Raw genomic sequence first — 25767 nt, 5'->3', positions numbered from 1 at the left:
TGTGTTGCACTATTAATGAATCTTCTTCCATTTGTAAAGACCAATTTTTAGCAAGATTAAAAGATCGTAAAGGCCAGAAAAATCAAACAAGACGCAACGTTGCATTTCAGTGCAATAAATGCTTTTACTTTTAACATATGATAAAATTGGGTGTGACCATTTCCAAGGATGGGATGAGTGTCAGTGAGGTCCCACATCCCCAACAGAGGAGGGGGAGGAACCGAGTTCAAGGCCAGATATTGCACACTGACATGTTTACGTCACAGAGCCACATTTGGCCACTGGCAGAAATGGGTTACATTATTCATAATTGTGTTTTCATAAGTTGATAATCTCTCGAAATTAAGAATCATAATGTGTTCATTACCTTTGAATGATTGTTTTATATCTATGGATAGAGCGGGTCCCCTTCATCACAGCCCAGAATAGACAAACCAAATACTGGCTTCAGAGAGGGCATTCCACGGGGTGTCTAGTTGGATGCAGTCGGCTACTTCACCGCTAGATGCCACTAAATGGTACCAGCTAATGGAGTTCAGTGATGTCCTCGCGATACAGTTAGCTGTTTGCTCTCATTTTGGAGAATTCTGAATGTTGAGCGACAAAAAACGGCACGTGGGACAGACACACAAACTACCTCTGGAGGTTGCCAAAGTGTTGCCTCATGATGAGATATTTGGGAGAAAAACCAGACACTGACCATGTGCATGACACTGACCTTCCTACTGAGCAGAAAATGCTGGATGGCGATGAAAGCGGCATAGAAATTAAGAGGGAAAAAAACCCCAATTCCCTTGTACTCATGCTTGTGGGCCAATTCCTACATGGGCATGCTATTCATTGATGGAGAACAGAGTCCATCAGCAGGTAGAGGCAGATTCTCGTACAGTAGTTCTTCAGTGTTTGTATCAGTGATCAAAGGAGTGATCAATGGTGTAAATGTGATGTAAATGTTCCACTTCCAGCTTTTGTACAAGTAGAGCAAACAGTCACCGCCTCACTCTTCTCCCTTTGTTTACCACACACGCCTCCTTGCACTTGAGGGGGCGTGCGGTGAAGAGTGGAGGGCCCCCGGCTGAAGTCAGGGTTGTGGACTGTTCTTACTGTGTACACACTGCAGCGAGTTAACGTTTAACAGAGGACAACAGGGGTGATCACCCTGTGTGGACAGGCAGTTATAACTAACACCATAGTATACTCAAGGGACTGGTTATTCCATTGTTAAGCCGCTTGTTTTCCTAAGCAGTGTTGCAGAAATACAGGTCAACCTTTCTTGCAAGCTATTGGATGGAATGATGATTCACTGCAGAATGAATCTTATCTTGAGAACACAAGTTAATTATTTTATTATCTCGAGATAACAAAGACGGTTTTCTCATAACACCTTAATTTATCAAGATAATGAGATAATTTATCACGAGTAAATGGCTTTCATTTTCCCAAGATCACAGGATAATTGTGGAGAACTCAAAAACAAGTGTCAGGTTCATTGATCAAACCTAATTCAAGACTGATCTGAATGCTATCTCTAATAGAAAGACACAATGCAATCTCCGCCTGTGTTAGACCTTGATTGATACCTCGATGCATTCATCAATAATGAGTACTCCTTGATCTGACAAGTTCAGCTTAAATTAGTTGCTACACTTGTTAAGACGTAATGAGGAAGGAAACATCCTTTTGTTTTCTTGTCACCACAGATCAAATTCTTAACTCAAGATAACAAAGCTTACTTTCTCAAGATAAGGAAATAATCAAGGTGCAGTAAGGTATTCCAAACAAAGAGCGGGCAGCATTTCACCAGAGGAACTGTTAACTGCTGCTAACTGTAGCTGCCGTTAGCTAGTTAGCTCAGTTAGCCGTTCAGCTAGCAATCCAGACTGGGAACTCGGAGTGAGGGTTACATGCTGGCATTCCGACATCCCAAAATTCCGACATACCGCCATTCCGACATGTCACCACTCCGACATACCGCTATTCCGACCTGCGAACGTTCCGCCATTCCGACAAAGTTTCATCCCAGCATTCCGACAAGGTTAATACTAACCCAACCCGTAACCCTAACGCTAATCTTAACCCTTTTAAAAGATGTGTCGGAATGGCAACACGTTTAAAAAACGAAAAAATACCGCCATTCTGACCTTAGGAGGAAAAATTTGTCGGAATGGTGGGACGTTTAATTAAAGGTTTAAGTGTTGCCATTCCGACAATTAGGGCCTCATATTGGAATGGCGACATGTCGGAATGGCGGTTGCCCCCCCAGAGGGATATTACAAGACAGGACGAGGCCGGGGCTAACTGGTTAGCAACTTAACAATACAAATCTCTGGCACACAACACACAGACGTCTTTGACATAAATCTGATGACTTTTTTAGTTCATTTTTGAATGATATCAACCAAAACTCCTACATAATGCACCTGCATCGAAACGAAGGATGCCAACAGACTGAACAAACTCGTAACCAAGGCAGGGTCTGTTGTTGGCTCTAAGCTTGTCACCCTGGAGGAGGTGGCGGAGGACAGGATGCTGGCAAAACTGCTGGCTATCATGGACAATGCCACTCACCCCCTCCACAAAACTCTGGACAAGCTTTGCTCTTAAGCTTGTCCAGATAATTCAGCAACAGACTCCTTCAACCCCGCTGCTTAAAGGAACGGCACAGGAAATCATTCCTACCTGGTGCCATCAGACTTTACAACGCTCAGTCCAAAACACACAAATATTCTTAAATTATTACTACTGTAGTTAAATTATTATTACTGTATATAAAATTGCACCTTATTCTCTTGCACCTTATGTTCCACTTTACTCCTCAATACCTCAGCATTTTATTTTATTCTATAACCACCTCAGCATTTTATTGTATATAGTCCTTTATTGTTTTTTTGTATATTGTATATAGTACTTTATTGCTTCTTATTCTATATTTGTACTGTATTTGTGCTTGAATGTACCAGCTGCTATGGTAGCCTAATTTCCCCTTGGGGATTAATAAAGTTATCTATCTATCTATCTATCTATCTATCTATCTATCTATCTTTAACTCGTGACCTTGAGATAACAACTTAAAAAAATAAATAATTGCAAGCAGGTGGCTCTCGGCTTCCACAGGAAACAGTTAGTGTTGCTTGATTTCATTTTGAGCAACAGCTGTGTGTTCCCTGGAAACATTACATGCAGCTTTACTTGCGTAACGTCTACACTTACCCACTGCCGGGTTAAAAAAACAAAGAAACTATACGTGTTGCATAACCTTAAACCTGTAAGAACTTGCAAATCATATTCCTCAACCCATCCTATAAGTTAACTGGGTCATCTTCCTGTTTAAAAATAAACCAGACACAGAACAACAACAGGCCATCAGCCAGGGCCTCAGGACAGGTAACTGCAGGTCAGTTGAAAACACTGTGTCACACTGTCCTGGCTCAGAGGAAAACATCTTTAGACAGAGTCGGCACAAATGAATATGCATTTGTTATTATTTAACCGTTGCTTATCATCACAAGTTAAGTCAACCTGTGGGTGCAGGTTACATATTCAGTATAAATGGAGCAAAATTCAGAGCTGGGTTCTACATGTCGATCGCAAAAAACTCCCATAATGTCTGAAATATTTTGCAACATTCAAGTACTTTGTACAATCCTAAAATTTCCTCATTCTGTTGATGAAGTTTGGCTGTTGACTAAACGTTGCAGTTAAACAACTATCAACTGTCCACTCTGTCAGAGGAGACTGCATAGAAGCAGATACTGATCAGATGAACAGGTTAATCATTGACCCGACTCTGGACAGTGTATAAAGCCCAGGATCCTCTGTGGGTCTTTGTCCAGTCACAGCAGAGGGAGAGGGCTCCTGTTACATCACCGACACACAGCTGGAGAAGCAGTGCGACAACAACATGAGAATTACACTGATTCCCTTATTGCTTCTCCTGGCTGCTGCCTGTGTCCCTGCCCTCTGTGGCAGAGAGGAACAGCCTGTCCCCCAGCCCGAGGCCCCGGTCGAAACACGCTCCCGCTTTGCTGCTCTGGATGATGTGCGTCTCCTGGCGAACGGCCTCCTCCAGCTGGGTCAGAGCCTGCGGGAGTTTGTGCAGAAGACGAAGGGACAGATAAACGACATCTTCCAGAAGCTCAACATCTTCGACCGCTCCTTTTACCAGCTGTCAGTGATGGCCAGTGAAATCAAAGAGGAGGAAGAGGAGCTGAAGAAGACCACCGTGGTGCTGAAGGCCAACAACGAAGAGATCAAGGGCCTGTCTGTCGAGATCAGCTCCAAAGTGGAGAGCATGCTGCAGGAGAAGGGCCACCTGCAGAACAAGCTGGAAGGCCTGGAGGAGAAGCTGAGCAACCTGTCACACGGCCTGATGACGAGCGACAAAGTGGCAGAGATCAGTAGCCTCAGGGTGAGTCACCTGTTTGGAAAGGAAACCTGGACCTGGACCACGCAACACTCAACACATGAATTACTTTTTCTGCCTTTTCTTTTCTGTAAAGTTTTCGACAAGGTGCCAGGAAATGCTTTTTGAATTAATGATACTATTTATTAAGAAGTATTTTTATCATTAACTTTGTTTTACATTTGTTCTCCAAGTAATTGACTGCTAACACACAGACTCAAAGTATTATGTATGATATTGACAATGAAGTAATACCATTCTTTAACATGACTCCAACTCTCTTCTGTGATCAGGAGGTGATCCAAACGCAGGAGCAGAGCATCATGGAGCTACTGAAGGCTGTGAGGGAGCAGAGCGACCAGCTCAACCACCAGAAGGCCAAAATCAAGAACCTGGAGGAAAAGGTAAATGTTAGGGACCGTAGGAGGTTATTAGATGGGGAGAGAAGGTCTGTTCAGTATTTCTCATCCAGAATCATGCTGTCCTACGATTCATTCATTGTACAAAAAACAGAAGAAGGAAGAAAGAAGGAAAGATATTGTGCCGCCACAGATCTGGTGCCTGTTCCCATTTCACTCATCCAGTGTCTGTAGTAGTTTGCTTAGCAGGTCTTTATATAAAAGGAGAGAGTAGGTGAAATATTATTTATAATATTTAGGTTTCCCAAAATATATTTTTTTTGTCAGATAGTGTTGAAGAAAATGTTGTTGTTTATTTGGGGCCAAGAGGGTCCAGAGAAGATATACATTTTTGAGAAAGTCTTAGTTTAAATGAATGAATTAAATTAAATTACGTATAAGTTTCAGCCCCACTCCCACCCCAGTCATTTTCACACAGTCCCTTCTTCAGTCAGAGTGGGGTTTTAGTTTGTTGCTGTGCAGAAATATGCATTTTTATGGAAATTTCCTACAATTATTTTGCCTGCTTTTTGAGCTATGAGCTGTCATCATCGTGGCATCGCTCTGAATGTGCTGGTAGAAACTTTAATGGAGTCATGGTGCTGCACTGTATAATTTAGACTTTAAGTCTTTGGAGGGTGCAGACATAATAAAGGACCTGTCCATATTTTTAATAATCTCAGCCAGTGCCTCTGTGAAGTATTTTCCTTGGCCCTGAGAGCTCAAAAATCACATTGTTGCTGTAAAATATCTTAAAAAGTTTGGAAAATATCTACTTTTCTACGATGTTTATTATGTGTGGAGCTGCTGTTTAATCCACAGTATTTCTCCAGAGTCAGTCTGAGGATTATGTCTGCAATCTTAAGGATTTCCCTGATGATTTCCCCACAGATTACCAACACACTGGCCCAAGAGACCGTTGAGAAGACGCACGAAATCTTCAACAGTGAGGCGCCAACACTCACCCCTTACCTGACCTCCAGCACCACCGAAATAATGAGTAAGCTCAATGATGAAACATGAGGAAATGTTGAGAGTGGTGTGTCATCTTTTTTTTATCATGCAGCAGAGAAGCCAGCACAAAAGTTGTGTCCACACAATTTACAGCCATTTTCTGCCACGTTTCCTGCTAATGCTGCTGATATGACCTATTGACCTTCATGTGCAGCTCTCTGCTCCAGATCACCACTTTGCAACTCATCTTTATTCAGAGCTGTTTGAGGTTTGACACCAGGTTTGTGGTCCCTTTTACATAGATCTGCCATCAGACTGCAATGAGCTGTACAACAGAGGGGAACGAGTCAGCGGCGTCTACGCCGTCAGACCCAACGGAGCAGAGCCCTTCATGGCCATTTGTGACATGAGCAAAGGTACTGTCTCACAAACACTCAAACTTTACCACAGCACGGGACAACAGTTTATTTTCTAATTAAGGATGACATTCTAGTCAATGTCACTGTAGTCTTTGTTATGCCCAACTGTCTATCATACTTAATATTGTAATCCTTAACAGTAGCAAATGTTGGGTTAGAATTAGTAGTAACTTAATGTGACACAGGTGTGGGAGAGCGAACAGTAAACAGCTGATATCAATGAGATACATAATGCATAATGTTGGATTACATGTATGTATTGTTTCCTGTGAATCCCTCATAAGTATGAAGGCAATTTAATTCCATCATGGGAATCGTGGACTCTGCCACTTCAAGTGAGAACTAATATAAAGACAAGCAATTACAGACTGTAAATACAACAAATAGCAATTGCTGAAAAAAGGCAGCCATATATTATTGTAGGACTATTTATGAAAAACGCCCTATGTTTACATATTTTGGTGTGTAAATGATTAATACTTACCAAAAGCTTTGGAATCGATACGGTCGATTGCCTCAGTTTGCAGCCGCGAAACAACTGCAACAGTATAATCATTTGGGGCAACTGTGACTATCAGAGTACGTTATTGTCACTTACAGGCTGAGGTTGTTATTGTAACATTACAGAGACAATTCCTACAGAATGAGTCCTTTAGTTAGTGTGAAATGAAGGTGAGTTGTTACAGTTGGTGCCTCTAGATTGTCAAAATCAGCTCATTATTTATCCTCGACAGCCGAAGAATTCTTGCTGGCAGTTCCTCTAAGTAAACTCCAAACTTCTCTCCAACTCTGACTCATGTTTCCACCGTCGTCTTAATGAAACAACTCACCTCTCACAAGATTTCAGAGTGTGTCTTCTCCTTAGGAGAGACTTGCTTCTGGTTACATAAAGGATCTTTTCATTTCACAGAAATAAATGAATTCTCCTTAGGAATCATTTCTGTAGGTTAATGTTGTCAGACACTTTGAATGATAACCTCAGCCGGTCAGTTTAAGCCAGTGAATGAAGACATGGACGTAACTTTGATGTTTCAAGTTGCCCCAAAGGATTATATTGCAGCTACTGCAGTCGTGTCGCTGCTGCTAGCTGAGATGATCTACTGGACCAATTTCAAAACTTTTGGTAAGTATGAATCATTTACGTACCGAAACTTTTAATATGATGACTTTAAATTACATTTTCAATTTTTTCTATTTAGACCATGGAGCAACAGTCATCCAGCGAAGGAAAGATGGTTCAGTAAATTTTGATCAAACCTGGGAGAAGTATGAAGATGGGTTTGGAGATTTTCAAGGTGAGAGAAACTTTTCTTTTCTCCAGACTTTAAGCACCGTTACCCTTCTGAGGTCACAACATTCATTATTGACTGTCAAATTCTTAATTATTTGGCGTATATCATGATTATAACATTTGCAGTTTTATAACTTCTTCATATCTGTACTCGAGTTTGTGTGCGTCACATCTCGAGGACGCTTGTTAAATCATGTCAGCTCTCTCACCTCTCACCGATGTCTCTCGCTCACAGGGGAGTTTTGGCTGGGTCTCAGGAAGATCCACTCTCTGGCCGCTCAGGGCAACTCCATCCTTCACATCCAGCTGGAGGACTGGAAACAGGGCAGGCGCTTCATCGAATACAAATTTCACCTTAAGGGTCCGGAGAGCAACTACACCATTCACCTCACGCATCTGTCTGGAGATTTGCCGGACCCCATGGGCAACCACACAGGCATGATGTTCTCCACCAAGGACAGGGACAATGACAGACACCCGGACTCCAACTGTGCCCACAACTACACAGGTGAAGCAGATGTGCTTTAGGTTGACATGTTTATCCCATGTGATGCCATGTAATAGGGTTTAATGAATACTTGTCATCCAGCACCAGCTGCACAAACATGTAATTTATGTCATCTTGCAGGTGGATGGTGGTTCAATGCCTGTGGAGATGCCGACCTGAATGGGAGATATTTCTTCATGAGAGCAAAGGGGCGCTCAGAGCGTAGGAGAGGGATTCAGTGGAGGCTGGGCCACAAGGCTTCTCACTACCTCAAGTTCACCCAGATCTCTGTGCACCCTGTTGCTTCCCTCAGTACCACCTCCTCCACTTCGGCCTCCTCTGAGACAGGTGGTTTTCAGTGATCCTTTATCAACATTCTCCAGTGAAAATAGTGCAATACACAGTGGCCTCTTCAGGAGAGACTTGGCACTGCATACTACTTCATGTGGGCAGCCATGGTTCAAGAAGGCTTGGGCAGAAAGGAGGATATTTCTTCTGATGTCAAGTGCTGTTGTGTCCTAAACAGAGAACACCAAAAGACTGTGTTGCTGCTCATGTCAGGATAGTCTCTAATGTAATAGAACACTTTAAAATGTATTTTGAATCTAAATTAGACTGAATGCCAGTGGGCACATTGCATAAACTAGGCCTTCACTCACTGCCCCTCAAAGGTCGAAGGTTATAGAGAAGAACTTTAAACATACAGGCATATACACAACCCAATCGCCAGAGTGAATGTTGGCAATGTATATTTTGAAAACCATGGATATGTTGAAAATGATCATTTTTTTACGTTGCAGTTTTACATTTCTTTAGGTCAATGGTGCAATATGTAAGAATTGGCCATCCATTAAATTCAAACTCAAAACAATGGGGGGCAGTATTTCACTAGAGTAACCACTAACTGTTGCTAACTGTAGCTGCCCATAGCTATTTAGCTCAGTTAGCCGTACAGCTAGGGATGCTACTGAGAGCTTGAGGACCAAGGGGTGATTATCCTGCTAGCACAGGAGAGTCAGTCCTGGACCGGTGGGGCTAGCACGTTAGCATGCTAATGTCAGTAGATATCTCTGCAACAACAAAACATAGACATCTGTTCTGTTGATAATTTTAGTGAATTTTTAAATGTTTCCAACCAAGATTCTCACATATTGCACCTCTAAATTCTCATTTTCTTTGTTGTGACAATGCTGTGCATATAGTCTGGTTAGGTTTTAAAAAACCCACTTGGTTAGGGTTAGGAAAAGATCATGTTTTGGCCTAATTCACTTGACTTGTCTTGGTCGCCACAAAGGTCTTGTGGCCTTGTCACCTAGCTTAACTGTACTTCCATTTCCTTCACCTCCAGAGATAAAAGTTGTAAACATATGACGTGAAGGTAAGGTGTTGGGTATTGTAGAAATGTCTATATCGTATGGAGCCCACAAATGTGAACATATCAGTGGTTTGCAGAAACGTTAACTGCCGACATTTTATTCTGGCGACTGGGCTGACATGTGAGCAGTTTTTATGTTGGGTCACATTGACTCTCACTATTTAGCAGTGGTTCATGATGGTTCAACATGATGGGAAGCTCTTCTTGAGGGGGTCAGGAGATAACATCTAAGGGCATCCTGAGTAGATATTGCTTCATTCGGGGCTGAAAAGTAGAGATGTTTCGATACCGTGTTTTCCTTTCCAATATGATCATATCAACAAATGTAAGTTTGCTGACATGTGCTTAAGTTACACAAGTTACTTGCCGTTTATGTCTAAATGGAGAGGTGTATAAAAAACAATTGGTGCTAATAAATTACATGCTATCAGATAAGTTTGTAGACTTGTGTACAATAGCCAATCCAGCTTTTTAGGGTGTATTGGAGGCATTTCCAATACTGGTATCACTATCAGAACAACCCAAGTCAAAAGCAATAAAGGTTAGGAACCACTGCTATAGATCACACTCATCTTTACTTTACATACTTTAGTTTTTATACATTTGCTGTTTTTCATTAATCTAAATAAATCAAAATATAATTGTGACTTCATATAATGCTAATATATTCATTTAGGTGTGGTGAGCCAAACTTCCATCGTGTCACTTTTCTTTATTATGGGCAGTAGTTCGCTTGCGGTCCTGACATTCAACAGTGATTCGGCCCAGTGTAATGTTATGCTTGAACTAAATGCACCAACTTTTTTCATGCAAAAGTAAATGAATGACTGATACATGTTCATGCTTTTACTACATACTGAAACTTTCTGAATGTTGCACTGAGAGATTATGATGCCAGCTCTTTTGTACTGTGATGTTAGGAGCCATTAATAAACTCTAGAGGGCAGTGTTGTTTCACTCTGATTTGATTGTGCTGCATGTATAATTATATTTGTAAAATTATGTTTGTTTTGTAAGCAGATACTTTCCTTAAACCACATCTATATTCACTAAGACTCTCTAATTGCTCCTCTCACTCTCAGTTCACACACTCAGCCTGAAGAAAGTGTAACTATCCCCTCCTAAAATAGCGCTAAGCCCATCTCCGATGAGAGATGTCATCCCTCTTTTTGCATATCATCACTCGGAGCACAGCTGCAGCCATTCACACATGGACAAATTGCTCCCATGACACTTCAGTACTTCCACTCTGACACACCCAAACACACACTTCTTTGTGACGGGGCCTGCAGCCTTGACAGTGATCTCCCTGCACATGTGTGAAGGAGCGTCTTCAGTTACTCCCCATGCCTCTGCACACACATTAGTTTGAAAGGTTATTTTGGGCCTCAGAAGTACCACTGTAACCCTGTGCCTCCAGTCAAATAATAGGAGGAGTCAAGATTTAACCCTCCCATTCTGCCCCTGCGTACCATTCCCCATGTCAACTGACAGGGGATTTCCCTCTAAACAACAGGTTCCACGGCTCTCTACGCTGTTAGATTAGGTTTGATTCTCATTTTGAAACAATGGACAACAGTCCTCTGCAGGTGCTGACTGTCCCCACAGCCCCGTACACCGACCAGAGACCCGGCACCAACGGCCTGAGGAAAAAGGTGTATGTATTCCAGTCCAGGAGGAACTACCTACACAACTTCATCCAGAGTATCTTCTCCTCTATTGACCTTCGTGACCGCCAGGGATCAACAGTGGTGGTGGGGGGAGATGGTCGCTTCTTCAACACAACAGCTATTGAGGTCATTGTGCAGATGGCAGCTGCCAATGGGGTCAGTGTATGTGTGCGTTTGTTTGTGTGTGCATGCTGGTATGTGTGTGTTTGTGTATTTGTGTGTTTTCGGGGGTGGGGAGGGAGGGGTGAGAGCATGTATGTCAGTGTCACCTGCCCCATCAACTGCCATTATCCTTTTGTTTTCATTGGTTGCACCAGCCACGTGTCTGATTAGTATTTCATTTGAACTCTTGAAATATGGTTGTATTTTGAGGGGAGAAATATATGAAATTAAATGCAAAAAATGCAAATAAAAGCAAGTTAAAGGTTTAAACTATAATTTGAATGTATACAAAGTCCAAAAAAATTATTAGAGCTCTCTAATTTATTGGCAGGTCTTTAAATTACATTACTATTAAAAAAAAATAAAACAATAAATACAAATTAATGACATAAAATAGTTTATTGACTATTGCTAATTAGCAAATATTAGCATGCTAACACTCATAGCATGCTGATGTTAGCATTTAGCTCAAAGTACATGTGTTCCTCAGTACATCCCCTCAGAGCTGCTAGCATAACTATAGACTTATTATTATTTTTTTCCAAAATAACCTTACAAGTTATTTAAAAGTTTAACTAGAATGGCACTCTAGAATGGCACTTCAATCAAGCGCAATAATCCAGTATTAAACTTGATAACCCTGTATCACTCTAAATTTACAGTATACCACCCATAACTGCTTAAACATAATTGATGAAGATACCAGCCACCATCCATGCATTGTTCCCTGAGAAATTAGCAGAAATGTTGAAAAAATACCCTATCTCGCAATGTTTAAGAAAGTGCAAAAAAGAATCCTGGATCAGCGCCAAAAGTATTTGGGGTCTATTCTGGGCAGAGAACCATCCTCCATCCAAGTTTTGCGGAAATCCGTGCTCGAGTTTTTATGTAATCCTGCTTACAAACCAACAAACCAACAGACACAGGTGACAACACAACCTCCTTTGCTGAGGTAATTCATTTAAAACTGATAATTTGATTGACAATAAAACTCAAAGAGGTATTTGGCTTTTGGAGCTGTTTTATAATGTCCTAAACAATCAAATGTCCCGTTTAATTTGAAGGTAAAACCAGACAACTTAAAGATGCTGGGACAGGGCCGTTCTGTGCGGAGTTTGCATGTTCTCCCCGTGCTTGTGTGGGTTTCCTCCAGGTACTCTGGTTTCCTCCAACAATCAAAACATGTACCTTAGGTCAATTCTCCTCTTCCTTGCAATCCAAAATAAACTACACCACCTTTTTACACTAAAAAGCTTTTTTTTTAATTTTTGAAATAATAGGTGTTTAATAAATGTTGTCTTTTTGCAGTATACACCCAGTTTAATCTGTATTTTTCCATTATAACATCCATTTTCAATAGCAAGCTTCTGATGCTTTCTTCATCGCACGGCCACTTATACACATTAAACCTGCTGCTGATGTGCCATAACCGTTGTTCATTAAATGACACTAGTCCCAGTTACTTTTAGGAAGAAGCATGACACACCAAACCTGATATTCAATGGCATCCCCTCCCCTCCCCCACTCAGATAAATTAAGATACACACTCGTGCCAGCCAACTCACACAAACACACACCTGTGTGACATTTCCTCAGGTGGGTCGTCTGATCATTGGACACCATGGGATAATGTCCACGCCGGCCATCTCCTGCGTAATCAGGAAATACAAAGCCATCGGTGGCATCATCCTCACTGCCAGCCACAACCCCGGTGGACCTGATGGAGACTTTGGCATTAAGTTCAATACTGCAAATGGAGGTACGGTAACCGGAGAGCAGGAAGCACGCAGGGGCTTCGGCCAAGTAAGAAATAGTGTTACGAGATAAGTCAGATAGACATTTAACAAGGCTGGACTCTGGCAAAGACTGAGGCAAAGCTTCAGACTTTGCCTTGCCATAAAATCTGGGGCAAAATTCAAGCACATCAAAAGTTCTGCATGGTATTACCAATAAATATCCCAAACAGCCCTGAATATTATCTAATTATTCTTGTTATATAGTACACATCACATCACCTGTAATATCAGAGGCTTTTTACTGCATCCAGGCCCAGCCAAGGAGGCTGTCACAAACAAGATCTTTCAGATCAGCAGGACCATAGAGGAGTTTGCCATCTGCCCCGGACTGCGTGTGGATCTGACAACCCTGGGCAAACAGATGTTTGATCTGGAGAACAAGTTCAAACCCTTCACAGGTGAGCTGCAGCCTTAGTCTGTCAGCCATCACGTTCAATTAGAAGATAGAGGCAACGAGAGAGAAGAAAGGATATGTGGATGGATGATAGGACAGACACAGTGACTCATCCAGCCAGCTCAGCTTTAATCTTAATGTTTATGATGGCATGTAAATTCGTAGAATTAACAATTACAAAATTAAAAACATGTTTTTCTTTCTTGTGTTTGGTTGTGCCCAGTGGAAATTGTGGACTCTGTGGAATCCTACGCCAACTTGTTGCGGAACATCTTTGACTTTGCTGCTCTGAAGGAGTTTCTGTCTGGTGAAAACCACATCAAGATAAGACTAGACGGCATGCATGGAGGTGAGAGCATGTTTACCAAGAGCATGTGATCTCATCGGTGCATTCACTGTTCCTCTGAAAACAAATGGCAGAATGATTACCACGTCAAAAAACACAAATTCTGCTTTCAAAATGTTGTCGGCTGTAGTAGAGTTAAGTATTTCTTAGTAGTTGTACTTACTTCATAGATCTCCTTGAGTATAAACTATTATCAGCATAACTGTCCTGTTTCATGTCAACTTTCAATTTCCTCTGTTCCTCTTCTCCTTCTATCTTTCTAATGAAGTTATAAGTTGTTATAACATGGGCACACAGGCAGTGTTGGAAAAAGTATTTAGATCCTTTACGAAGTTAAAGTAGCAGTGTAAACGTAGTCTGTTATAAGTAAAAGTACTGTTTTAAAATATAACTTCAGTAACATTACAAAAATATTGGAAAAGCATTAGTAAAGGTAATTGTTATGTGTAAAAAAAGCAGCAGTTTATTTATTGAGCCATTTATATTTATATATATATTTATTTATTTATTTATTATACACCCACAGTCATTTTATATGGAGGTCTGAACCAGCAACCCTGTTGTGTCATTGTGGAGTCCCGACTCAGTATGACTACGGTAAAGGTTCTCAGAACAAACAACATGTTCTCGATGATCGTGTTCCTTAAATGTTTGCAGAGGGTCAAATGTGACGGACACAAGAGTCTGTTTTGACCTCTTAGTCAACAAAACATCTGACTATCTGACTGAGTGTGCCCATTTGACAGAGGGTATTACAACTGTTTACCTACTATGAGTAGGTTGCTAAAGCTGTTACGAGTGTTCCCAAACACTGAAACTGAAACTAATGGTCAAACATTCCCCACCATCCCCGAGTCACTGCTAACACACCCCCACACCAACACCCCCGCACCAACATCACCACAACAACACAACATTAAACCCCTCACAGGAAGTCATGCGGTGCTATTGATAGTGTATGAATTTTCACAGGATTCCACATACCCCTTTTACTGTGACAAGCTAGGCTACATGTTTCAGGCTTTATAGCCTTTTAACACACTATTTAAGGAACAGTTAGAAGAATATTTTGGGAATAATGAATATATGCTTTCCTGCCAAGAGTTAAGTAAGAGGACTGATACCGTTCTTATGTTTGTGTGGTAAACATGTTATGCTAGCTTAAGTAAGTGTAAAAAGTGGAAACAGGGAAACAACTAGCCTCACTCCCTCTAAAGGTAAAAAAATCAACCTATCATCACCAAATGTACAAGTAATAATAATTAAATGAGCTTTAGAGGTTGTGATAGTGGTAGTTATATTACCTTTGGACAGGATATAGCTTTTCCCCATATCTTTGTGCTAAGCTAAGCTAACCCGCTGTCGGCTGTGGCTTCATATTTAGCGTTTAAATATGGGAGTGGTATCAATCAAGTCCTCAAGTTAATACAAGTTAATACATGTATTGCCCAATATGTATTGTGTTTAATTTTTTAGAGGGCCAATAGTGTTACTTTGTACGCTACAACACCATATTTAACTTGAGCAGTTCTTCATTGACTTTATGAACCACTTCACTCTCATCCTCTCCCCAGTGGTAGGACCGTATGTGAAGAGAATAATCTGCGAGGAGCTTGGTTGTCCTGTCAATTCTGCCATCAACTGTGTCCCGATGGAGGACTTTGGGGGTCAGCACCCAGATCCTAACCTCACTTACGCTGCAGATCTGGTCGACAGCATGAGAGACGGACAGTATGACTTTGGTGCAGCATTTGATGGCGATGGGGTGAGTGTGCTGTAGTTGGTCTCTTTCTTTAGATTCACTAAAACAAAATCAAATCAATGTAATCATTTTTCTAATTGAATACAAAGCTATTACAAGGCTTTGACGCGACTGCCTGTCGGCCTTGCAGGACCGTAACATGATCCTTGGTAAGCATGGCTTCTTCGTCAGCCCACCTGACTCTGTGGCTGTGATAGCTGACAACATCTTCTGCATCCCATACTTCCAGCACACAGGGGTGAGAGGCTTCGCCCGCAGCATGCCAACAAGTGGAGCTTTAGACAGGTAAAAATACACATCGCAATGATCCAGTGACTTCTTTCCTAGTTGAAGCCATGTCAAACTTACAGAAGTTTATGTGCAAATAGATCTTTGAATAAGATTTGTGCATTAATAAAAACAGCAATTATTTTATTTCAGTGGTTCTATTTCAGGCATTAACTCTGTTTTCTAAGAATACTCCTTTGTTTTGTTTCCTTCCAGAGTGGCAAAGGCAACAAAAATAGAGTTATATGAAACTCCCACTGGGTGGAAGTTCTTTGGGAACCTAATGGACGCAGGCAGACTGTCTCTGTGTGGAGAGGAAAGCTTTGGTACAGGTACTGTATCCCTTCAGCAAGTTATTACATCAAAATATGCCCTATTTTAGTTGAAATAGTGAGGATGTAATAATAATTGTATGTAATTGTATTTGTTGTGTTTTTCTCTGTGCATGGCAAACTTCATTACATTCCCTCTTTAAGGTGGAGACCATATTCGAGAGAAGGATGGGCTTTGGGCCGTGCTGGCATGGCTGTCCATCCTGGCCACCAGACGGAAGAGTGTGGAGGACATTCTTAAGGACCATTGGCTGAAATATGGAAGAAACTACTTCACCAGGTGAGATTTGAACACGTGTTGCTTTACACCATCATCCATCAAAAACCATCAGCAGCAGTAACATGTAAGAAACAAAGAAACGGTGTCTTAATTATTATCTCTAAGTACAAATAGTGTACATTGTTGAGCTGATATAGATGGAACTGATATACTGTAGGTGGGCTGAGGATACAGGCACGTTAAGAATATACATACAGGACATGACTGACATCTAGTGGAACATATGTGCCATTACATATTCTTTCAAGCTGTGTGCAGTCCAGTTAATAATTAACATAAAAAGATGATGTCAGAGACTCTGGCTGCTATCATCTAGTGCTTTCGTAAATGATTTACTTGCTTTGTTGCCATCAGTACCTACTGTACACACTGATGGAATGCAACTAAGTGCATTAACTCAAATGCTGTACTTAAGTACAGTTTTGAGGTACTTTTCTGCTCCTTTATATTTCTACTCCACTACATCCTGGAGGCAAATATTGTACTTTTTACTCCACCTTTGTTACTCCACTACATTTATTTAAACACTTCAGTTGCTAGTTACTTTGCACACGCATGCTGCAACAGATTAATTTATTTTATCTGCAATCAGATCCTTTGATCAGTCAACCCATATAGTACACATTATTACACGCATGTAAATATATGTATAATATACTTGTACATCTTTTGCCGGAAAATTAAGAAAATGGTGTCAATTGAAACATGTAATATCAGATACTTTAAGACTTCTAATCAAGTACTATTCATATGAGTGACTTTTGTCAAAGTTTTATTCTAACATGATTATTTTTCTTCTACTAAAGTTTGATCACAACAATGTCTGTAACCAGATATATTCTCATCTTAAGGCTTGAAATATCTGTAATTTATATTGAATTTTAATAAAGAGTTAGTTGTCATACAAATATTTTCTCTAATGACTCACAGTGGTGACAAATAATCTTAAAAACACTACATCCACCAAAAAGAAATGTACATTTCTCTATGATGAATGAAAAGTCTTCTAAAAATTATTACATGTATAATAATAACAATAATGGATTGGTTTTACAACCTTCATCATAAAGCCCTTATTTTGTCACTGATTTTTTGCTCAGATATGACTATGAGAATGTAGACATAGATGCAGCCTGTGAGATGATGGAGGATTTGGAGATGATGATCAGCGACAAGTCCTTCGTGAAGCAGAGATTCGCTGTGGAGGACAAAATTTACCAAGTGGAGAAAGCAGACAACTTTGAGTACACTGACCCAGTAGACAGCACCATCACCAGGAACCAGGTACATGACACACACTGAGCTGTATTCCTGAAAGGGTTTTTTGTGTCTAGTGGTCACGATGTGTTCCTGCAGATCATAAAAGCTTCACATAGTCTGTACTTTTTTCACTGCAGGGTCTGCGGATAATCTTCTCTGATGGCTCTCGAATCATCTACAGACTCAGTGGGACAGGCAGTGATGGGGCGACAGTACGAATCTACATAGACAGCTATGAGAAGGAGCAAATCTTTGAAGACACACAGGTACAATAGCTAGTCCAAAGTAGTAAAAAACGAAAAATTGCTTGTGATGTGCATAAAACATGTTATATAATAAAATGTATTCAAGAAAAACATAAATCATTCTGTAATAAAATGTTTCTAAGCCAGGTGCTTGAGTCTCTAACCACATCATCCTTGTTTGGGACAGGTGATGCTGGCACCCCTGGCAACCATCGCTCTGAAGATCTCCCAGCTCCATCACAGGACAGGTCGAAGCGGCCCGTCAGTCATCACATGATTCCTCCCATATGTTACTCCATCACTGCTAACGTGACGCCCTTTTTGTTTTTCTTTCCAGATTTTTGTATAAACTGAGCTTTAATTCCAAGTATAGCTGCACAACATGCATTAGTTTGCATTTAGGCTAAATTTTACTCTCTGTACCTGATTAATTAAACTGCTTTTTATTTTTGGTTCATGTGTGGCTTGTGTGTCTGTCTCATACACTGGCGGGAAATTGTCTATTACACTTTTGTTATGTGTAATTGTTCCAATTGTAATTTAAACCAATGAGTCACTTGCGAAAAAGCAGCAGGGTTTCAAAATCATCAGCACTCCTCGCGATCAAAACAACCAATCATGACATAATGTCTTCCTATTAAACGCAGCGTGTGGCTCTTAAACATTAGTTTCAATTCCTCTGTGAAACTCTGATATAACACTGTGTATTCTCACGTTGTTGTGTGTGGCTGTGCACACTCAGGAAGTCAGGTTATGGTTTTGTGACTGTAGAGAGATTTACTTTGAAGAAAATTAAGTAGTTAACAGGTTCTCACATGAAAACATTTCCTCACACACACAGGACTCGTTCTGTAAAAAAGTGTGGGTGTTTCCTGCCATGAAGCCTGAAATTAATATTTTGATTATTTGCACTCCTTCATTCAGGGAAGTTAAAACTCATCAGCGAATAACAACCTGAAGTTTGTGATGCTGTAAGACGAGTAACAACATGCCAGCTCTCAAATATATCTTTCCATATCAGGAATAACCGTTCTGAAAATGAAAACGGTGATTGCAAATATTTTACTGTTACAACATCCTCTTTATTGTAGGAGACATTTAAGCTGTTATACAGTAACATTTAACTTATCAGCTCTGGTGGCCACATGTTTTCCATCCAGACGGCAGCAGCAGCAGTCCGCTGACATCTGGTCCAGCTCTCTGATCGTTCATGCCCTTTGAAGTACTGTACCTTTCTGCTGTTTGCCTCTCTGAACCTGAAGCCCAACAAGTCAAATGAAGTTCTTTGTTGTCATATGCACACCGATTAAAGTGAAGCAGTGATCGGAAAATGAAATTGTTAGATCAACAGTGCTCTTGAAGATAGGGTATAAAAATATGTTCAAAGAGAATTCACATTAGTGGAACAAAATGTAAGAGGGAGACAGCTCAGGTTCATCTGGGGTCATCTTACTCTAGTGGAAGTTGCACAACTGTCTAAAGAAACAATCACTAGTGTAGCAAGGTCATCTTAACTTCTTAATTGAGGAAATAACATGAACTATTTCATGAATGTGTACAGGCACGGGTGGGCTAAGGCGTCAGGTATTTAAAATGAGTCCACAGGTCTAGCATTGTACTCCTGTGACAGTGTTTTCTCCTTTCTTTTCAAACCCTGGCGCCTATATAACCCACAATGCAACTCCAGTGACATCAGTTAATCAGATTACATGCAGCTTCCTCTGGAACCAAAAACCTTTTTATACAGTTTTTTTGTTTGCTTGTTTGTTTGTTTTTACATATAGTAAACTCGTGCAGTAACTCCCCAAGACCTGTAAACACACATTAATGTGTAAAATTGGTGTAGTTACCCTTTAAATCCCATTACACCACAGATAACATGTGGATGTCAGGCCTAATCAAAGCTCCCAGGAAGAATGCTGCATGATCTCGTGATCCTCGTCAGGAGGGATGGCAGCAACCAGGGAGAAAACTGTTTGATTTATGTTGCTCGAAAGCACAAGAAGATGATGGTGGTGATGATGATGATGATGATGATGATGATGATGATGATGATGATGATGATGATAAGAGCTGGCAGCACCTGGCTGTGTGTGTCTGTACCTTCACCACACACACACACACACACACACACACACACACACACACACACACACTGATGTTTGAATCTCGTGCAGGCTGCCGTGTTACTGTCCCTTTAAGACGGTCACATGACCGAGAGGGAGAGCTCGATGGAGGAAGCAGGAAGTCCGTCTGCCAAGAAGAAGAAGAAGAAGAAGAGCCTGAGCACATAAACAATACACAAAGAAAAGAAACACGCGTCAAACAGAAAGTTTCTCTTTTCTATCGCCATGGCCGGCATCAAAGGTATTTAAAATAATGTCGTTATGAATCAGTTGACTGTTTTGCTCGTTAAGTTAGACAGACCTTCCTCTTTAGCGTCTGCGCTTCAGAAACTTTATTAGCCTAGTTTCCAACATGTTTGATGAGCTTTGCTGAATCATTTCGAAAGCTATCATCACACACAACGCTGTCCAAAGATAAGACGATGTGTCGCAAGCTATCGAGATCAGTTGTTAAGTTATTAACCTGTCTTAAGTTCTAGGTTAGTGATATTTTCACAGTAAATCCATCTTAAATGTTGAGCTAGCATACAAGCAATTCGTGTACCAAGTGTTAAAAGCCTAGCGTGTGTCTCTGTTGTCTGTTATTGTAACTTCTCTGTCAGTGTAATGTAATATAAAGTCATGTTTCTCTTCCTTCAGCACTGGTTGGTTTGTCCTTCAGTGGTGCCATTGGACTCACATTTCTTCTGCTGGGTTGTGCACTGGAACAATACGGGTAAGTCCTCTGTCGTAATAACCAAGTGTTTATGTTACTGTAAGACATGGACTTGACTTAACGTGTATTATTAAGGCTTAAAGGGATAGGTGGGATATTTTTCGAGTTAAGTGGTGGCTAATCAGAGAGATATGAACAGCAATAGTTAACGAAAACAACACAACACTCACAAACACCCCTTAAAGGGCAGCTCCATTCATTTAATACTGCACTTTCAAGAGACCGACTCTAAAGGAACGGTCAAACTCAATGATCAGAAGCTTAGAAATGTAGTTCCTAGTATGGGTAAAGCTCCACAAATGCTAAATCCTACAATTTCCATCACACAACTCAATAGTGTCTTTCATCAGAGCCCCCCTTCCCTCCAGATACCCACGTCTTTATCCCACGCTCTCAGTTTGAAATGCAGTCTTTCTGTTTACACCAGGGCTGCAACAATTTAATGTAACTCCGATCTGTGGATTTGCAGTTTGTCTTTGTCATTATTAAGATGAGATAGAATAAGATAGGAAATTCACTTACTAGAACAGCTTTAGAGTTATGAGGAGAGGTAAAGACAGCGACTGAAAGATGGATAAAAATGTAAAACAGAGCAAAGCAAGACAGAAATAGAATAATATGACAATAAAGTGAAAAAGTATTAATATTAATGATGACACTATATACACTATTTGCCTTTCACTTACAGATGTGTACAATTGATCAAGGAGGATAATTGCACATGATAATTGCACCAATAGTTGTAATGCACACATGGTGTATAGCAATGTACTTTTTTTTTTAATATATAAATGTAAAAATAAATAACATTTGAATATCTAGGATATATAGTATACCTTAGATTAGTAGTGCAAAGTAGCTGTGATGTTGAGGTAATGGGCTATGGTGACAGAGGGACAACAGCAGTGTTACATTTTTACATTTATGATAGGAAACAAAGGGACTTTGGGTTTGGACTGTGGGTTGGAACAATGACGTTACTTTCTGCACTGGGAACTTGATCATTCACATTTTATAGACCAGTGGTTTTCAAACCATTTGTTCAAGGCATACCAAAGGGCAAGCCAAAATCTCAAGACACGCCTTTTTTCATGTCTGTGCTCAATAGCCTCTATAAACTGTGTTATCTAATCACTCTGTACATGTTTTAATTCACTAATGCCAAATACAGTTTGACAAACAACTATATCACTCATAAGATATTTATTTACAAATTGAATCAAGAATTCATTGAAACTTTGTAAAGCGGCAAAAAAGCAGCAACACACGCATTTAAACCAGACAGCTCACAAAATTCAAAATGAGGTGAACTGCTCTTTACAGTACAGAGATCCATCGTCCCCTTGTTATCCTCTTTAACAGGGCCTTTGATGTGTCACACTCTCATAATTCCCACCACCCTACAATTGCATGAACGGCTAAATACTGGAGTTCCCTGGACGGTCTTTAGGATATAGAACTTGCCTCTCTATTAGGAAATGAATGCATACAAAGTACTGATGCGGCACATTAAAAACTCATTCATTAGTTGTTGTATAGCTGTGAATTGCAATAATAATGTATAATTGTAACAAAATCCCACTGTACATCTGAATTTACCTTCCAACATTTGGGAACCAGTGCTCTAGATTAAACGATTAATTGAATAATCATAGAAATAATTGGCACATTTATTAATAATAAAGATAATCATTAGTGTCAGCCCTAGTTTAAACCTCAAGCCCATGCTGAGATAAGACAAAGTAGTACTTCTCAGTACAGATAAACTGAGGATAGTTTGCCCCTTTTTAAATGTTGCATTCTGTCATATATGGCTAAATATTTGTGTGTGTTTTTTCATTGAATTTGCACCTCTTAGTTTTTATCTTACAAGCTACAAACTCATACCATCATATGTCATAATGTCAAAATGTGCACTGCCCATAACTGTTGCACACCTGTTTTTGCAGAGTATACTGGCCACTGTTTGTCCTGATTTTCTACGTACTAAGCCCCATCCCGACCTTCATATCCAGACGCCTCAGTGATGACACTGACTCCTCCAGCAATGCTTGCAGAGAGCTGGCCTACTTCTTAACAACTGGCATTGTGGTGTCAGCTTTTGGGCTTCCCATTGTGCTAGCCCGCACTTCCACAGTGAGTTCTCACTTACATGTCGAAATGTTTTGTTGATTTCCGTTTGGTAAAGACAGCCACCATCCTTGGCTTTTGTTTCTCTGTGTAGATATGTCTATGCTGTCTTCACCACATCAGTTGTTAGTATATTTTATGACTGTTGCGATGCATTATGAAACCAAAAGAAGAGTTTGGATTTCTTTCATTGATTGATTAAGTGTGAGTATTTTTCTCCTACAGATCGCGTGGGGTGCCTGCGGTCTGGTGATGACAGGAAACGCTGTCATCTTCCTCACCATCTTTGGCTTTTTTGTTGTGTTTGGAGGTGGGGACGACTTCAGCTGGGAGCAGTGGTAGAGTGCCTGTAGACCAGTGGATAGAAGGAATGACGGACGGACGGACGGATGGATGGATGGTTGGGTGGATAGACTGCAGACTGAGGGACACATGTGTCCCGCACTCAATATGGGATGATGCTCACGTACAGTAAAGACAGTAACATGTCTTATTTACTGGGTATGTTTTCAGGCTGATTGTTATATTAGGGGGGGGTTAGGGTTGGAAACAACTCTATGTGCCCTATTACTGTGCCTTATGTCTGCCATCAGTGAGACACTGATGCCTATACCCTTCTTATGCTGTAACCCCATCACTATCCACCTTATCCTGAGTATTTTAGCTTGTCTCAACCCCGAATCCACCCTGCTCACTGCAGCTGCCTGCTATTTCATTATGCTTCAGTTAATCAATATCATAAAGGGATCCTGAAGAGTAACTTCATTGTAACTTACACTGCAATGCTCACTGCATTATCTGTCCTCGTCGTTCTGGTGGGAAGTGGCTAAACTAAACTATGGCTTGCTTATTATAAGCACTGTTTGCTGTTTATAATGTGTAAAGGCATGGCGAGTTATCTTAACCCATGCTATCTGACAACTAGTTGTAGAACTGCTAATCAGGTGAAGATATATTTGTATGATGTGTTTGTTTTCATTTTGTGACAAGACTTTAAAGCCTTACTTTTTGTTTTGGTGCAATTGTTTACATTCTCACCAAAGATCATTTCTAAGTGCAAAAATGGAGCATATTCACCACTGAACTGTGGCTTTCAATCAGTGCTATGTAGCAACCTGATCCTCAAAAAAATAAGCTTGGGCACTTAAAGAAGCGCTGTTAAGTTAATATCATACATCTAAGCATCCATGTTCAAAACACCCACATCCATTTTATATTCCTGCTATTGACAAGAGCATGATATTAATTTGCGGATCATATTTTTTTACATGTTGAATGGGCAGTACATGTATTTATTTCAGGCCAAGTGTCCTAAAGGAGAGGGCTTTACCTGTAAACTCATTCATAAGTGCCTGTCACTCACAGTGTATATTTTGATTCATAGAGAAATCACTGTGATCCGGTGTTGAGTCAGTTTTATGTGTTCCATCATCAGGGGATAAAATCTGTAATTGTAAATCATTTTTACATCCTCATGTTCTACTTCATCACGGTCAGTAACCGACTATTAATGAGGTTCTGCCCTTTGAATGCTTAGCCCACTCCATAGAGACTATCACAGAAAATCCTAGTCAGCGTCCTGTGCAATTCCTCATTTCTTCACAACTGACATGTTAAATAAGATACGTTTATTCTTTCTATTATGACTCCCATACCCACACTAATGAGTGCCGGAGGAGCTCTCAGAGGTTATTTTGTAAACTCCTGACTGCATTTTGTTTTCTAACTTTAATTAAAACTCTCTGTATATACAAATGTACAGACTCTGTCTTACTGCTGCTATTGCGCTGAGAATAATGAATTTTACAGTGTAGGACTGAATGATATGTCAAAACAAATTGCAATTATTTTGACAGATATTGTGATAGCAATATGAGTCATGATTTTCAGTAAAAAAAAAAAAAAGGTAACAACGTATCATCATTAAAGGTATGAAGTGTAAGAATTTAAAAAAAAAACATTACAAAATTTACAAAAAATATCAACAGACTGAAGCCATAAGAGTTTTGGCATTATGTCAAAGACATCTACATATTGTTTTGCAGAGATAAATATCGAAGTTAGCGTGCTAACCTGCGAGCCCCAGCCCCTCTTTTCTCGTAATATCACATTGTTCCTCAAATGGTGATTGTCCGAATGCTCAGGTTTCGTATAGTTTCAGCTGGGAGATGTGCGTGAGTGGCGAGTTTGCTACACTCCACAAGCTTTCTCTGCTTTTTTTAGTCTAATCAATAAACAAATGAAACTCACAAAATGTCATGAAAGTAAATAATCGTATACCTGTTTTCCTTATTAGACAGAACAATACAACTGTACACCTTCTGAATTCAAGTTTCTTTCCATATTGAGTATAAAGATGAACTTAGTTGCCTGGTTAACTCAAAATACACTTCCTTTAAACCAGATAGATGAGGCCATTACTTACATATTGCACCTTTTAATAAAGGGTACATCCATAGTTAATGAAACATAACTTAATATTTATTTTACTGTTAACAAACAATGAAATGCTTTACAAACCATTTGTTAAGCAACTGCTTGGTACAAAATTGAAACCGTTGTTTATAAACCTTTACGACTGCTTAATATATGGGTTATACAGCATTTCATTGTTTGCTAACATCGTTTAGTTTAATTAACTATACATTTGCCATTTTATTTATTCATGATGTTATAAAGTGTTGCTGAAACAATATAAAAATGATGAGATACATATATGTTTTATGCTGGTGTCTGTACCAAATAAGCATGTTCAGTGGTTGGTGAAGTAGATGAAATTGAGGAGAAATTGATTTGGCTTGTGTAAAACTTGTGTCTGGGCAGTGGTGATGGATGATACATTAAAACAGACACTTATACACTATATTATACAGCACACCAGGAGTACTGACTCTGTAACTGCCTCCCACTAAAACACAGAAGGAGGGCTGATGTGCGCGTGAGTGTGTTTTGGGGT

General features: G+C 40.2%; 3 protein-coding genes across 6 annotated transcripts; all 3 read left to right on the top strand.

Annotated features, from left to right (window-relative positions):
- Positions 1-3870: 3870 nt before the first annotated feature.
- LOC311266159 (angiopoietin-related protein 3-like) lies at positions 3871-10227 on the top strand. The gene is made up of 7 exons (XM_084368364.1): positions 3871-4408; positions 4696-4806; positions 5692-5800; positions 6057-6170; positions 7373-7468; positions 7700-7972; positions 8093-10227. The coding sequence occupies exons 1-7, from the start codon at positions 3902-3904 to the stop codon at positions 8311-8313; spliced, it is 1431 nt and encodes a 476-aa protein (XP_084224490.1). The 5' UTR covers positions 3871-3901; the 3' UTR covers positions 8314-10227.
- A 581-nt stretch (positions 10228-10808) lies between these two features.
- Positions 10809-18297, top strand: LOC311266091 (phosphoglucomutase-1-like). Of its 4 annotated transcripts, none has more exons than XM_084368275.1 (11): positions 10809-11122; positions 12755-12917; positions 13206-13352; positions 13572-13697; positions 15269-15459; positions 15587-15741; positions 15940-16055; positions 16200-16335; positions 17436-17619; positions 17733-17861; positions 18028-18297. In XM_084368275.1, the coding sequence occupies exons 1-11, from the start codon at positions 10895-10897 to the stop codon at positions 18115-18117; spliced, it is 1665 nt and encodes a 554-aa protein (XP_084224401.1). In that variant the 5' UTR covers positions 10809-10894; the 3' UTR covers positions 18118-18297. The 4 variants fall into 4 exon arrangements, with proteins under 4 accessions (XP_084224401.1, XP_084224402.1, XP_084224400.1 ...); XM_084368276.1 differs by having other exon boundaries at positions 10809-11152; positions 15686-15741; XM_084368274.1 differs by having other exon boundaries at positions 10809-11152.
- Positions 18298-20066: 1769 nt separating this feature from the next.
- Positions 20067-24570, top strand: LOC311267028 (leptin receptor gene-related protein). The gene is made up of 4 exons (XM_084369818.1): positions 20067-20207; positions 20606-20681; positions 22631-22817; positions 23037-24570. The coding sequence occupies exons 1-4, from the start codon at positions 20192-20194 to the stop codon at positions 23151-23153; spliced, it is 396 nt and encodes a 131-aa protein (XP_084225944.1). The 5' UTR covers positions 20067-20191; the 3' UTR covers positions 23154-24570.
- Positions 24571-25767: the final 1197 nt, after the last annotated feature.

Source organism: Pagrus pagrus (genome assembly GCF_965226575.1).
Source record: "Pagrus pagrus genome assembly, chromosome: 12".
NCBI classification, from domain to species: domain Eukaryota; kingdom Metazoa; phylum Chordata; class Actinopteri; order Spariformes; family Sparidae; genus Pagrus; species Pagrus pagrus.
The sequence above is the reverse complement of the archived record's forward strand: the minus strand, read 5'-3'. Positions and strand labels throughout refer to the sequence as shown.